This window comes from Ruditapes philippinarum, unplaced genomic scaffold (assembly GCF_026571515.1).
Source record: "Ruditapes philippinarum isolate M1 unplaced genomic scaffold, ASM2657151v2 ctg1485_1_1_1_1, whole genome shotgun sequence".
Lineage (NCBI taxonomy): Eukaryota > Metazoa > Mollusca > Bivalvia > Venerida > Veneridae > Ruditapes > Ruditapes philippinarum.
In genome coordinates, this window is record NW_026867238.1 from 69,410 (window position 1) to 86,634 (window position 17,225).

At 32.0% G+C, this 17,225-nt stretch overlaps 1 protein-coding gene across 1 annotated transcript in view; it reads left to right on the forward strand.

The window, feature by feature from the left end:
• The window catches only part of LOC132735390 (uncharacterized), a 66,813-nt gene extending 57,040 nt beyond the window's left edge, over positions 1–9,773 (forward strand). The window contains exons 51-58 of the mRNA XM_060722330.1: positions 393–460; positions 1,711–1,870; positions 2,516–2,624; positions 4,499–4,553; positions 6,253–6,366; positions 7,071–7,268; positions 7,754–7,810; positions 8,209–9,773. Coding sequence (XP_060578313.1) covers positions 393–460; positions 1,711–1,870; positions 2,516–2,624; positions 4,499–4,553; positions 6,253–6,366; positions 7,071–7,268; positions 7,754–7,810; positions 8,209–8,241 — 794 coding nt within the window. The 3' untranslated portion in view covers positions 8,242–9,773. The remainder of the gene's footprint in view (positions 1–392; positions 461–1,710; positions 1,871–2,515; positions 2,625–4,498; positions 4,554–6,252; positions 6,367–7,070; positions 7,269–7,753; positions 7,811–8,208) is intronic.
• Positions 9,774–17,225: the final 7,452 nt, after the last annotated feature.

Consider the following 17,225-nt stretch of genomic DNA (forward strand, 5'->3'; position numbering starts at 1 on the left):
GAGTTGGTTTAGAATTTATTCTTATAATACAAAGCTGTTTCCTTTTATAGATATAAGGACATGAAGCAGAAAGTGTTGCAATTATTTATATCAATACAAGTTTATTCAAAACAAATTCAAAGAAACTCCCTTTTCAAAGCAAATAAATGCGGTGTGGAATATATCGCAAATGGGAGAGCAGTACTTAAACTGCAGTGTACGTATGTAAGGTGTTTTTTTTACATTTAGTTTTTTTTAAAATATAATCTGATAATACTTTTGAGAAGGTGAAAGTGCTATATGTCATCTAAGTAAATTGAACAATTTACCAACTTTATTACATAAAACTGGCTATTAAACATGATATATTTATTAGTATTGAACTAAAAGTTTATAATTATTTTCCGTTTCAGTACATGGAAATTGCGAAAAAGAGAAACACAACGCTATGCTAGAGGAAAAATTACAAGCTTTGCGAAATGTACGTTTATGTTGATTTTTAATGTGTTTAAAGGCCCATTGTGCGTCAGAAGTGCTTTTATATTTATTTCTCAAAAGCTTTTTGGTTTTTGTGTATTTTTATTGTATCCATAAAGCTACTCATTGGCTAATTACTTGAACCATCTTTTTTCATCTGTTGTATTTTGGCTTAAAAAACAATTAGTGTTGTTGTGTGTGGAAGTTAAAAAAACTACCGTGTTTGCATTTTGCTACTTTGATGCAAATTATTTAACATCTATTGCTATTCTTTTGACTTACAATCTATTGCTATTCTCTTGACATAACATCTATTGCTATTCTCTTGACTTAACATCTATTGCTATTCTCTTGATTTACCATCTATTGCTATTCTCTTGATTTCACACTATTGCTATTCTCTTGATTTACCATCTATTGCTATTCTCTTGATTTAACACTATTGCTATTCTCTTGATTTAACATCTATTGCTATTCTCTTGATTTAACACTATTGCTATTCTCTTGATTTAAAACTATTGCCATTCTCTTGATTTAAAACTATTGCTATTCTCTTGATTTAATATCTATTGCTATTCTCTTGATTTAACATCTATTGTTATTCTCTTGATTTAACACTATTGCTATTCTCTTGATTTACCATATTTTGCTATTCTGTTGATTTAACACTATTGCTATTCTCTTGATTTAACATCTATTGCTATTCTTTTGATTAAACATCTATTGCTATTCTCTTGATTTAACATCTATTGCTCTTCTCTTGATTTACCATCTTTTGCTATTCTCTTGATTTAACACTATTGCTATTCTCTTGATTTCACATCTATTGCCATTCTCTTGATTTAACACTATTGCTATTCTCTTGATTTAACATCTATTGCTAGAGATAACAATGGTATTTTTTATGCACGTTCCTCCTTCGCATGAAAATAAAACTATGTTGTTGTTGTTGTTGTTTTGTTATTGTTGTTAATATTTATCATTTTAGATGGAAAAGACATTGTTTAACTTGTTCCTGAAAGTCTTTTGCATTTTATACATTTCTAGCCTTGTGTAACCTTTTTAAAGTATTAAATCTTAACAGATTGAACTTTGAAAACTGAAAGTGATTAGCTTTTTCTACAAGTAACCTGGCCTATTATTATTATTTGGTATTTTGATTTTAAATTCCATTTTGTGTTTTATTAAGATACTTATCAATAGCAATTTACTTTCACTTCACCAGATGAGTCAATATTTTATTCTTTTTTATAGAATGGAAACGTTCCAGAAAATAGTCGGCAGATCAAATGCAGTGAATCTCAAACATACTTGGCAGCTTGTCGTGGCAACAAGTGCCAGTGCTTAGACCCGACAGATGGTACTGAGGTCGGTAGAGTTCAAACTGGCAAAACACTAGACACTATTGACTGCAGTAAATATATGATCAATTTTATAAATTCCATGTTATTTAGTTTGCATAGAGTAACTCTTCTACGGGGTTTGTCGCCGACTTTTAACAGTTTAAGAATTTTATATTTAATTTAGTTGACCGAATATTTGTTATTACTGTGTGCTACACGTAAAAGTATTACTATAATATTTATCTGAGCAAAGTATATGGTCCGAATTCTCTGTTCCAAAGTATTGTATCGAAATTATCTGGTATGAATTATCTTGTCTGAATCATCTGGTCCAAAGTATTTGGTCCGAATTATCTTGTCCAAACTATCCTGTCCAAGTCACCTGGTCAGACGTACTATCTGTCCAAAGTATTTTGTCCAAATCATCTGGTCCAAAGTATCTTATCCGAACTATCTGGTCAAAGTAACTTGTCCGAGAAGAGCTTTGTCCGATTTATCCGATCCGAAGTGTGTTGTCTGGATCATCTAGTCTAAATAAACTTGTCCGATATGACCAAAAGTACTTGATCCAGATGTTTTTGTGACCTTTTTCGACACTTGTTTAACCGTCTTTAAAAACGAAATTACAACATTCTTTTAGTTTTCATTCATTTGTTGTTGTTATATTTCACTTTATTGCTGTTTAAAAGATATCACAATTATTGTCTCGTTTGAAGCGTCCGTTCAGAACGAAAAGAAGGCTAAACGTGCAAACATCAAGGCGGTGCTATCTAAAGTGAAAAACTTAAATCAACTGAATCAACGTCAACAGGATGCATTGAAATCGTAATGTTATTTATTTCAATATATATTCAGTTTTTTACAGTCATTTAATTCACTTAAGAGGTAAATATAGTTTGTGTGACAATTTGTTAACAACAACTATTAAAACAGTTAAAAATTTTGCGAATATTTGTTGTTAATATCACCTATGCTGCTCATACATCAAAGTATTGTCTCACATGACTTTTTAGCATGCTTTTATAATTCGTCCATGCTTAATGGTTTTTGATACATGAGGCAATAGAAAATGCTTTATTATTTGTACTGTATGACAAAACTTATCTCTTTATACCAACAAAGGTTGTGAATGATCGAGTAAAATCTTTTAAACTCAATTTAAATAGAGTGTGAGTTAATATGTTAGTATTTTAACTAGGTTTTCCGAAGGAATATTACTGGTTATTAGATTAGGTACATCGGAGGCGAAAATCGGTTTTCGGTCATAAGCAATTTCTTCTATGTGCAACTCCTTTATTTTTCAAGGGATTTTGTCGAAACTTTTTCAGAAGCTTTGTCATCAAGTGCCCTGGCACATACTGTCAGAGATTTGTGATTCGATAATTTGTGATGTTATTATGGCCTTTGAGATTTTCTATTATATAGAATGAATATACGAGTACAAATGTATATAGTGAACAATTTCTTTTGTTCGCAACTCCTCCAACATTTCTCAAAGGATTTTGACAAAACTTTAACAGAAGCTTTATCATTTAGTGCCTTGGAGCATATTGTCAGAGTTTTCTGATTTAGTATAATTTGACCTTATTATGAACCTTTTTTTTTATGTTATATATTATACGTAATCTAATGCATTTTACTACATTTAACTAAACGTCAGTACAGTTATTGAACGAACACCTTCTAGCTTGATGCACACCTGTAAGCTCATCTGCTTGTTTTGGGGTCTCGTACAGTCAAGGTCAATGTCACTGTTACTAAAAATAGCAAACGTTTTCTAGTCAATAACAAGAGGAAGGAATGAGATATTTCAATTAAACTTGGTGTATAACAAACTTATTTAAAGACCTTGCTCTGGATAGCTCTTGGGCCTCTAGGGTTAAGGTTATTGTTACTAAAAATAGGACATCAGTTTCCGGTCAATAATTAGAGTAATAAATGAGATATTTCAATGAGACTTGGGGTAAAGCAAGGTCATGAAAATGCCTTGCTAATGATTGCTCTTAGGTCTCCTGGGTCATGATAAAAGTCACTGTAACTAAAATTAGAAAATCAGATAATAACTTGAGTTTGGAATGAGATATTTCATTAATAAAATTTGTGTTTAGAAACCTTATGTAATTATTATATTATTATATAATGCTTGGGATTGCTTTTGAATCCCCTAGGATCAACGTAAACAGAAAATCGATTTCCGGTCAGTAACTAGAGTTTGGAGTGAGATATTTTAATAATAAATTGTGTATAAAAATCTTATGTTAATGTTTTGCTTTGGCTTGCTTTTGAACCCCCTAGTGTCTAGGTCACTGTTACTTATAGAAAATTGATTTCCGGTCAATAACTAAAGTTTGGAATGAGATATTTCAAGAAACTTGGTGTACAAAAAGCTTATGTGAAGATCTTTTGTATTCATTAAGGTCAAGAAAATGCAACTGTTACTAAAAGGGAAAATTGGTTTCAGGTCTATAACTAGATTAAGGACGATATTTTAATTAAACTTGTAAATTATTCCTACCGTATTTGAAAGCCTTAATTTGGATTGCTTTTGAGCTCCAAGTGGTCCTTGTGACTGTTTCAATACATAAAGTTATATTGTAGCTAGGCTGCTTGTATTTATATTTCAATGTCAACCAAACAATGGTGATAATTGAAAACCTGGTTTCGTGGCATTACCATGTTTCCTTGTTTATTTATTTCAGAAACGTTAAAAAAAAGATAGAGGACAAATACGCGGTGATAGTTAACAAAGTAACGGTATGTATCGTTGACGATTTATTCAGAATTAATTATAAAACAGTAAAGAATAAACACATAATTATGTCTCTCAAACTTTTTGGAGAGATATAGTTTTTGCCTTCGTCGTCTGTCCGTAGCATTCAGCTTGTCAGGCTTTCACAGGTTTAACTGCTGGGCGGATTTCAATGAAACTTCACAGGAGTGATCAGTACTATCCCTAATTGTGCATATCGCCGGCACGCTCCGGTCTGCTGCACAAAATGGCCACCAGAGCTATAAACAGAAAAATTGTGTCCGTCTTTAACATGTCAAACTGCTGGCCGTATTTCAATGAAACTTCACAGGAGTGATCAGTACTATCCCTAGTCATGCATATCGCCAGCACATTTTGCTCCGCTGCACAAGATGGCTGCCAGAGCAATAAATAGAAAAATCTTGTCCGGCTTTCACAGGTAAAACTGCTGGCTGGATTTCAATGAAACTCCACAGGAGTGATCAGTACCATCCGTAGTTGTGCATATCGCCGACACGATCTGCTTGGCTGCATCAAATGGGCACCAGAGCTATAAATAGAAAAATCTTGTCTGCTTTAAAGGTCAACCTGCTGGCGGGATTATGCCTAAAATTCACAGGAGTGATCAGTACCATACCAAACATTTTGGGAGACATATGTTTTTGTGATAAAACCTCTTCTAGTTACATATCGTATCAGTATATATTCCTTTCCTCTTTTGTCATGTTTTTAATTGTTTGTTTTGTTACAGATCTAAGACTAAAATGTAACTGAAATCTCTAATTCGGATTAAATATCGCTATTGTGCGAAATGATATACAGTATGCGGTATATTTGACGGCCCATTATGCTTCAAGAATGGTTTTACTTTTGTTTTGCAAAAGCTTTTGATTTTGGTGTTCTGGTATAGGTTCCAAAAAGTTACTCATTTAGCTTTTACGTTAACCATCGTTTAACTGTGTTGCTTTTTGGCAATACAAACATGTTGTAGAACAATAATGGTGAGTAAGTAATTGTATGGAAGTCAAGATACTACATGTTCTTTGTTAACATTTTTTTACATATATGACACAATTTCACAGTCATCCCTATTTTCTCTCTGTAACAAGCATCTTACATGCTCTTAAACCATTGTTAAAGCGTTATTAAATCGTGTTCGCCCTTTCTAAAGAAGGGAAAGAAGGTATTTCGTGTCATTACAGAATACTGTTTGCACCATAACCGTCTTCTAAATTTAGACGTCATATAATTGTTTATATCTGCGTTTGGTTTAAATGGCTGATAATGAAATTAAAACACACAGCTAAAAAATGCAACAACAATACCACTAACAACATTTTTGTTAAAAGCACAATTTGCCTTGAAAACAAATTAATTTACTCTTCTTATGAAAAGACAAAACTTTAAATAATAGTTTTCAAGCATGTTAGATGCTTATATCTGGAAGAATGTAGCGCTGAATAAGAAACTTTCGTTCCAAATAATCACTTTTACTGGGCTTATGACAATTAAAGAAAAGAAAAGAAACAAAGAAAAATTAAAACATAGTACAAGTAAATGGCAATTGAGACTTTTTACGAAACGGGACACTTAAAATAAAAAGCTTTTGAGAAATACAAATATATTTAAGGCACAAATGACATTAAGCATACCGTACATTAGAGTTATATATAGGCAGTAAAAGTTTTATTTCCACACCTTTAGCTCAAAACTGGAAGTATCATTGCTGAAATCGAGCTAGTAGAATGTGATACGACTGAATGTTCAAATTCAGGCACTACAGATGTTGTGTCAATTACAAACGCTTTAACGACAGAGGTAAGTATAATAATAAAACTAAATACATATTTGATTGAATTAATTGATGTTAATGTTTGAACATGAGTAAAAATCATTAAATGACCTATATAAACGGTTGTTTGCAATATAACCCTCGCCTGACGGTCAGGTTCATGTGGTGAAGTCATTTCACTGATGTTATTTTCTTGCAGTCTAGTAAGTCACATTGAAACTTCCGGGGTGATATATATTACACAACATGACAAAAAGGGCATCATTCAGAGCTTAAATCGAACGATAAGTGTCTTCAGTTTTTCAGTGTCTCTCGTAGACAAAAGAGAATCTTCGGAATGTCTGTGACTGTTCCCTTGTAAAGACATTTCTATTTTTTTTATCGTAGAAGGATTACACATAAAGAATGTCACAGTTACACGAAACCCACCAGATTTAAGTGTATCAATAGTCTACGTTTAAATACAATGATTATTCAGACAAAAGTCATATCTCAAACGACAATGTATACTATATCAATTGCTTATTTATATCTTATAAGACATAAATGTTTAGAATTCAGTTATATTGCTCGTATCCGATTAGTGTGTCGAGATAGATAAACAAGTATAGTAACAACTCGTACACATGTTTCCTTGTGATCCCATGTCGCTCCAATAGGACGTTTTTCGGAGTCCCGTAAAAGTAGATGAATGTTTTAAATAAATGTGCTATGCTTCATTATTTAACAGATAAGTCAGGGCGAATTTAGTGTAGATGCTGATGGTGAAACGTTCGTTGCATCGGAAGCAACTGTAGAATTTCAAACTGGACCAACAACCGAACCTACACCAATGGACGATGATGATGATGATAACAAAACAACAGTCATCATTGTTGTTGTGGTTGTTGTTGTCGTTTGCATTGTTGCCATAGCGGTTGCCTTTTATGTAAGTACTTTCTACTTATGTTCAAGTTTTGTAAGTTTTGTTTTACTCTAAGAACTTTGAATGCTTTTTGCTCTTATAGTTTTTGTTAATAAAGGGATTGACTTTACATTTCAAATAGTTGTCTTTTTCATTAAATGCATAGAAATGTATGTTAAACTTTTATTGACGGTACATGCATATTATGTACTTTGGTGCAAAAGTATGGAACATTTATATGTTGCGTGCTTGATGCTGATACAAAATATATTTATAATTCATAACTATTTTTTTATAGTTTTGTCTTCATTTACTGCGTCCAATTAATTAGTCGAGCTTTGCTGTCTCTTGTTTGTGAAAGAGGGTTGTAATACAATTCGCAGGCCATTAATCAAATCTCACTTTAAAGTGATATGCCTCATGACATGTATTTGGTTAGACTCAAAATTGTTTGTCATGCATTAATTTGTCCACATTTTATTAACCTTTATTTACTTGCTAATTTACAGTGTTACAAAAAGGCCAACAAGTCTAGCAACAAAGATATACCATTCAGTGATATCCAGGTATGATTTATTTAGATAAAAATGATATTTAAAAAAACTATTGATGCTTATAATAAGCTAATTTTATAACAAATATATTGATGGTACAACAATAGTTACATCAGAAGCTACAAAATATTGCAAGTTCGGATTCAGTGAGTTGTTTCCTTTATTAACGAGTCTTTCTATCACACGTTTACTATAAGATATTGGGTCGGTGTGACGTAAAACCCAAACAAACAAACAAACTTTAAGATATAAGTATTACTTACAATCAAGGACATTATAAAAAGTGTCTTTTGCAGATCTATTTTTATTCAGTTTGAGTTTTCAAAATGTTAATATGTAATAATGAAGGTAAATGTAGAAATAAAAGAAATATACAAATGTAACACGTGGGTGGTCACTTTCAATTTCAGGGCAAGAATAATCCGGGATATGAAAGACCATAAACATTATGAGAAACATTGCACTGGCTCGGCGGATGACAATGATTTTAAAGTTTTAAAATTTGCACGTCGGATAAATAACTAATAGATATTAGAAATCTTAATATTACAAAGACATTGGAAACATGACAAGACCCGTTTGATGCTGACGAAATTGATAGAAACGTTGAATAAAAATAATAAATGAATAGATGTGATATTTATTCAGATTGGCAATAATTTGCAAAATGCTTGGCAATAAATGTTATATATGTTTGTATATAAAAAATAACAAATGTTTATTCGTTATTGTAAAGTTGTTATTATTTCTTGTTACTGATACATGGATATTAATACTCATTCTTTTGTGGTAGTTTGTTGCAAAACTGTAATCTAGACTATATATATTTTTTTATCACAATTAGATTTTAGAACTGTTTGTAGTTAATATAATATTTTCTAAATAAAATTTAGCATTTTCACTGTCAGTTTATGAAGCATATTTGTTTTGTAAAGTTAAGTACTGTCATCATCGTGGCCTTTATGGAGGTACCTAAGCAATATCACGAATAATACTTATGTTGACAATAATTATGTATTCCTTTAAGTCGCTTGATGTGCTTTAAGTGATGAAGTTGTATATGTGGAGAGATCTGAACTGTATCATTTTAAATGAAAACATGTTTCATGTGTGGCTTTATTTTGGGTAACTTGATTTTATTTCTTAAGATAGACGTATCTTAAAAAGATTTAGTGACTTTTCTTTGTTGGTTTTTCTTGTGTGTTCTGTTATCGTAGGTTTAAGCACTGTTTTGTTTTACATAATTTTAGTTTCATATTATCACAATACATCCGGTTGAGCTTGTAATGTTTTGAGAGCGGATTGAAATAAATATATTTTATAGTTGTTGAATTTCGTCTATATGTTGAAGTTATCTTACTTTTTTAACGAATTTGTCGTCAAGATAAAACAAAAAATGATATCTTTTACTGTGATTGAGAATATTTCATGGAAAAAACTCCGTATTTGTTAGTGATAATTAGAAGAAAATAACACAAAATTGTCTCTTCTTAGAGATTTGATAAAAGCTATATTTCTACTTTTTTCGGTAATTTGAGAATTATATTCTTCGCTATATTGTCGCTGTATTTGTTAGAGCCAGCGATTATGTCTTAAAATAAGACCATAAATGTCTAACGTGATTTTAATATAATTATACATTTTATAAAAGATAGGTAATAATTATTGAGGTATTTTGATTATATGTTGTACGTGAATATTTCTTTTATTTTCATGATCATTTCATTCCTTTATTTCATTACATGACAAAGACTTCTAATTTAATATGACAAAATATGTATTTATATTTTCATGACTTTCTGTAAATTTTGAATAAACCTTGTTCACCTGTAGTTTAATTTACTGTTATTGAATGATAAGTATTTGAGATTATTAAAATTTTCCGATTTATGTAGATACAGACATCATATATTCAATCAAATTGATGGAATTTTTTACACATTGCATAATAATAAAATATAGTCTTTATAAATTTCATGATTAGCCTTTTTTAATCATTCCCATACCAAATGGCCACAAGCCAAGAAGTATACTGGTACTTAGATTGCATAGTAACTTTGATCGAGTTACAATCTTCTATCAAAGTCAATCTGTATTGCTTTGATTTGGAGGGATAATACCCTGGCCAGAACAAAATTTGTATTTCTCCAGGAAATAATAGCCTCAGTGGGGTAAATTTACCAAACTTATATCTTGAGTCATTTAATTTCTTTAACTGCTTACACAAGGTAACTAATATCAAAACGTACCCCGGCCAGTAGACCATTTCCATTAAATGATAAGCGGCTTCGAGGAAGAGTGAACTCCAATACCGGAATACATGTAAAATTTGGGGTTTATTCTATACTGACTCATTAGGTTGGTCGCTGATTGAAGGGAATGAATCGCAAAATTCAATATAACAATGCTTAAATACATATCGTTCATTGACAAACATAAAACCATTGACGGATGCATTCATAAATTTCATATCAATGCTATAAGTTCATTAAACAATACATGATACAGATTAATTCTTGCTATTGGGACGTTATGGGTACCAGTGATATGATATGGAAATCAGCAACATGTCAAGATGAATGTTTTACGAATTGATTTTCTCTAAAGCCAGAGCAAATGACTTATAACTAATTTAATTGCAATGTTTTATAATAATACACAGACTGAAATTGCCGGATGTAAGATTGAATTACAATGTTCTTGTTTTCTCTATGATTTTCTGACAAACAAATCCATCGTTTAAATGTGAAACACATGAAAATCAGAATGTTATTTTTTTTTTATAATTTGTCCAAGATTAAAAATAGTGGCAGATTGAATTCCGAAGGACTTATGAATTTTTCTCCATTATTCCATAAAAAAATCTTTTAAAAAAATGAAAACCATGTGGCAATGCCTTTAATTAAGATTCGCGACAGACAATACATAGAGCTGATATTGCAAATCTATTCTTATGGTTATATATTATTATATATGTAAAATCACATAAGAAAATATTTCCTAATGTATCTCTTTTCACAATTTTCATTGAAAACGTATTTGGTTAATCTGTTCGTCATATTAGATTGCTTAATAAATAATGTTACACATATAATTGACTCGGAATGATTTTGAAGACGTACTTTGATGATTGTAATTAATGCTATTTCTTTAATAAAAAGATTTTTTCTTGAAATACAAACGAAGTTGACGCGGGCGTAAAATGGATGCAAATGAATGTTCTGCTGTGCATTGCACGCCTTTAGTGGAGCCGTGTAAAATGCTACCCAGACGACTACGCAGCTGTTGAAATTCAAGGGGAAGCGTTACGACACGAAAATTCGATTACGTCCGTATACTAGTACTATTTTTTATTCTGTGACAGGACGGCTGCGCTTAATTCAATGTCGTATTATACCAGGAATCCCACATCATGTCTCTTATTGATATATAGACAGTGTTGTGACAGTGTTTGTAATGATCCACTCTTATACCTTTGATATTAATTAATATATATCCCTATTAAACGATCTATAAACTTGTAATCAAATGACCAACAATAAAACTTTAAATTTGAGCATAATCATTGTATATAAGATATTAACCTTTTCCCTTATATAAGCGTGTTTCGGCGGCTTTTTGCCCCCCCCCCTTTTTGAGGCCTCAAACGGTGAAAAAATGTCATATTTAGGCCCCAAACACTGTTTTTCGTTTGAGAAATGTTGTTAAAAAAGTGACCAATTTTTCCGCGCCGTCCCCCATCCAAATATTACATCAGGGGGTTGCCAGAAGGGGGACGTGCCCCCTTTTCTTTGGGGGTTTGAACGGATTGCCGTTAGGGCCATCGCCTATGAATGTGTTGACATAAAACGCGATAGTCGATAATACGATGGTGAAAACGCGAAATCACGAAACTACGATGGTGAAAACGCGAAAGCACGATGATGAAAACGCGATAGTACGATGATGAAATCGCGATAAACTATCGTGTTTTCACCATCGTACTGTCGCGTTTTCACCAACGTGCTTTCGCGTTTTCACCATCATGATGAAAACGCGATAGTACGATGATGAAATCACGACAGTACGATGGTGAAAACGCGATATTACGATGATGAAAACACGACAGTACGATGATGAAAACGCGATAGTACGATGGTGAAAACGCGATAGTACGATGGTGAAAACGCGATAGTACGATGATGAAAACACGACAGTACGATGATGAAAACGCGAAATCACGAAACTACGATGGTGAAAACGCGACAGTACGATGGTGAAAACACGATAGTTTATCGCGCTTTCATCATCGTAGTATCGTACTGTCGCGTTTTCATCATCGTACTTTCGCGTTTTCATCATCGTGCTTTCGCGTTTTCACCATCGTAGTTTCGTGATTTCGCGTTTTCACCATCGTACTATCGACTATCGCGTTTCAGATCAACACATTCATAGGCAATGGCCCTAACGGCATTCCGTAATTATGTACGTTTTTGAAGTCAGAACTATGTCAAAGCACTACCCAAATCATATCAAAAGAAAAAAAAAATCCAAAGCATTTATGCAAGATCTATCAATATTCCCTGAGGCTATCAACCGATAAGAAACTATAAGATAGGGCTGTCATAGAGATGTGTGAAGTTGGCGGCCTGGCGGCCTGGCGGCGTGAAGTTGGCGGTTTAGCGGCCTGGCGGCGTGAAGTTTGCGGCCCAGCAGCCCAGCGGCCTGGCGGCGTGAAGTTGGCGGCCTGGCAGCCAAAAATTTTAATGTGGTAGAAATGTTATTTTAACACTAAAACGGCATTTAATGAAGTTTTAAAGATAATTATTGTTATTTAAAGGATATATAAAAAGAAAAAATCACTTTCAGACAACTTTTTTATATTCTCATTTTTGTGAAGATGGCGGCCTGGCAGCCCAGCGGTCTGACGGCCAAAAATTTTAATGTTGTAAAAAAGTTATTTTAACAATAAAACGGCATTTAATGAAGTTTTAAAGATAATAATTGTGATTTAAAGGATATATCAAAAGAAAAAATCACTTTCAGAGAACTTTTTTATTTTGTCATTTTTGTGAAGTTTGCGGCCAAGCGGCCTGACGGCCAAAAATTTTAATGTGGTAGAAATGTTATTTTAACAATAAAACGGCATTTAATGAAGTTTTAAAGATAATTAATGTTATTTAAACGATAATTCAAAAGAAAAAATCACTTTCAGAGAACTTTTTTATTTTCTCATTTTTGTGAAGATGGCGGCCTGGCAGCCCAGCGGCCTGACGGCCAAAAATTTTAATGTTGTAGAAATGTTATTTTGACAATAAAACATCATTTAATGAAGTTTTAAAGATAATTATTGTTATTTAAATGATATATCAAAAGAAAAAATCACTTTTAGAGAACTTTTTTATTTTGTCATTTTTGTGAAGTTGGCGGCCCAGCGGCTTGGCGGCCTGGCGGCCAAAAAGTTTAATGTTGTAGAAATGTTATTTTAACAATAAAACGGCATTTTATGAAGTTTTAAAGACAATTCTTGTTATCTAAAGGATAAATAAAAAGAAAAAATCACTTTGAGATCAAATTTTATAATTTTTCTGAAGTTGGTGACCTTTTAAAATTTTACTGTTATTGAAATGATATAAAAATGTTATTGAATGAAGTTTTTGTTATTTAAAAGATATATAAGCAAAGGATCACTATGAGAGATCTTTTATCATTTTTGTGAAGGTAGCGGCGTAAACTTGTTTTATGTATGGTACGCCTGGGATTCAAGCGTTGATATTTTTTGCTTATTCATTACATACATACGCGTTATTTCATACTTGTTCGTGTTTTAGATAATATCGATCAGCCGAACAGAAACACATAAGAATGACAGACTGGGACGCAGGCTAATATATTGTGTACAATTTCTGTAACAAATATGAATGATCCTTTATGAAGTTTTAAAACATTTTTTTTCGGGTCCCATCCAATTTATTCTCCCCGTCCCAACCATGAGTATAAGTCAGGTAATCGTCCTTTACTGACTTTACAAAATATCTTTTGCTTACACATTTATTAACAATAACTCATAATTATAGCATGGGGTTATGGTCATACCCTAAATGATTTCCTCCTTGTTAATGGATGAAACTGAAAGGTTGAATGGTCCGGATTCCGATTGCTAGCACAAGTGTAAATTAGTCGTTATTCGGGTGAAAATGTATTAAAGTTTCCATGTTGTCATTTCAACGCTATTATTTGTTAAAGTTCAATATGTGAACTTGTAATTTTCAAACATTGATTTGTTTTAACATTTGTATATGTTGTATGTTGCTTGTAAATGTATGTAATTGTTTAAATTATTATCATGCATCACATGTTTATCAATATATCGTTCTTACTATTGCTATATACCATATTTATTTAGACCAATGTATTAATGGGAATGATAAATGCTGGGCTAAACGCGTTCACTCTGTTATTACTGATATGGGCTTCCCGTACATTATTTATGACTATGCAGTTAATGTCAATTATAATATGTTATTTAAGCAGAGAATAAGAGATCAATTTTTACAACAGTGGCATGACTGTATAGATAATATGCCAAAGCTTGACTACTATAAGAAATATAAAACACAGTTTTGTTTCGAGGAATATCTTAATTTTGTAAAAAATGACAATTTACGTAAACAATTATCATGTTTTAGATTATGTTCTCATTCCTTAGAAATAGAAACAGGTAGATATATGAGAACTGATAGAAATAACAGATTTGTGTAAATTATGCCCGTATCAAAATGTTGAATCAGAATACCACTTCTTATTATGTTGTCCCTTATATTCAGAACTGAGAAAATCTTTTATAAAACATGTATCTTTTCCAACTTTAAATAAGTTCTATTCTATTATGTCATCAGGAAATAAAAGTAGAATATTGCAACTATGTAAATTTTTAGATAAAGCATTCGCATTAAGATCTAGTGTTTTAGAAACAATGCAAGAATTGTAAATTTGATATGTTTCTGCATTTTATGTGAACATTGTGTATTTGTATTGAATGTATTGAATGTATGTCATATTTCAAGTGATTTATGTATGTTTTGTATGTATTGCCAAAGGCAAAGTTTTGTCGAAAATGCAATAAAATTTGAATTTGAATTTGCTGTACTTCAACACTTCATTCTTATGGTGTTGTATATACAGATATTCCCAGAATAAATGTACAATACCTTTGCTTTCTTATTAAAATTATTAAGTTTTTGCACCCATTTTCGATCTGTATCGCATACTAGTTATACCTCAACACCGCATGAATTATGGTAAAAATGCATTTTGTTACAATGATGCCAATATTTAGAATAGAATCTTATTTTATAACGGTCATATTATTCTCTAACATATTTTGAAAATAAAAACATTACATGTACACGAAATAAATATCTTTATAACCATATCATTATGCATGTATATTTATAATAAATAAATTAGAGTATTATTATGGCGAGTGGTTAGCCCGTCGGACTAGTCATCTATGTATCGCTCGCCTTGTTGGCACAAAGCCAGTTAGGGGCAAGCTGTTATTTTCTTGAACAAGACACTTAACACTAAATGAATAATAGAATATATCAACCAACTTTCTCCTCATAATCAGAACTCTTTAACCACTACGCTGCTCAGTTGTACGTATCAATCTTCTATATATCAATAAAAATGCAAAGTGAAATAACTGAATAACTTGCACAACCCTTTATATCATAATGGTATGACCCGTTAATGTAAACGTTATCGAGTTCGACTTGAACCTTTGTTTACATAATAAGAGCGAAAAAAATATGGAAAGCCATGGCTGTCTTATATTGTTCTTTTCCAATTTATTAAACCATTTGGATAATATATAAGTTCACTTCGACTATATATGAATTGAAAACACCTTATTTAACCGGAATCCATCATGTTAATCCACAGTTACAATATATGAAACCATACCGTCAGTGTATGAAACCGAGTTAGCAATATATAACAAGGGGGAGAATCACGCCGTTCGTTATCCAAACAAACAAGATGGCGGATGCAGCCAAAAAGTATTTTTTTTTCCTTTTTTCCCTGAAATTCGTGATGTTCTAAAGTAAAAATACGCATAACAACCTTCTCCACAATTTTCCTGGCACACAGGATTTTATTTCATGATGTTTCGTCCCGTACTTCATCTGAAATGCGCGTCACCAGATTCGAAGCGAGAGAAATTTCCATCGGTTTGATCGTGGTAACGTACGGCTTTTTCTCTCAAATTCACCGGTTTTTTACATATATGTATGTTAACTGAAACCACTGACTTTAAAAAGTTGTAATATGTCGTCATCTAAGCAGTCATGCCCATTCTGGCTAGATTTACTGCTCTAAATATTAATATCGGGGCATTTTCTGGAAATGATAACGTATGGCGCACAAAATATCAATGATAACGTACGGCGCATTTTACTACTGGGTGGATTTCCATTTGTCCAATCAGCTGATAATGAATTATTCTTATGTAGGAAATGATAGATATCTGAAAAAATGTTGGTCATATTGAACAATGCTGTACTATCGGATATAAATATCTTTCTAGCTGGTGGCATAATAGATATCCGTTGTTAATATACCAGTTAAAATACACGTGTATAGTTTGAGAATATTTTTGTATAAAATGCAGAATGGAAAGAAAAGCCTCCAATTTCAGGAAACATTTGTGTAGTGTTGTCTTCATATTAAATTTCGCCAGTGTTGTGCGATTTTTATGGTCTTATCCCCTTATCAGAAAGACGAAACGCATTCAGCAGAGCAAAAATGTTAAAAAGGAACGGACGGCTTGATATATTTTCTTTTCCAAAGAAAAAGTCTTAAATCATTCCTAACAAATTTCTGATAAGGAAATCTTAATATTTGAACCAGTCAAACATTTACAAAACGAAAAGTGATTGCGACTAGCTTACAGACAGATGAAATGAGCCTGTATTTATTCAATCTGGTCGCTCATTGAAAGAAAAATACTTAACAGAAAATACTGAATGAGTGTAGGTTCTATATTGAATTTATTGAATAAGTTAGAAAATAATGTTTTGCGAAAAACTTCAATGAATTTAGTAAATAAGAAATTTTCTGTTTATTTGACGGGCGGTTAATATTGAGACAATACCATTTAGCGTGACGTTGTGCCACTATGACGTCAGATATATTTACGCGACATAACCTTACAGTTTTTTATTATAGTAGACAGTAGACATTTTGTTTTGTTCCAATAAGCTTTAAAGCGGATGAGGACATAAAACATGCACAATAACGAACAGTTCATATAAACATAATATTGACAAAAATCAAGAAAAAGTTTGGAGAAGATCAATTGTGATTGATAAAGTAATACCAGCCGAAAATTTCTTAAGTAATTACATAATGAACATTTTCAAATCAAAATTGAGCTTTAAACCAC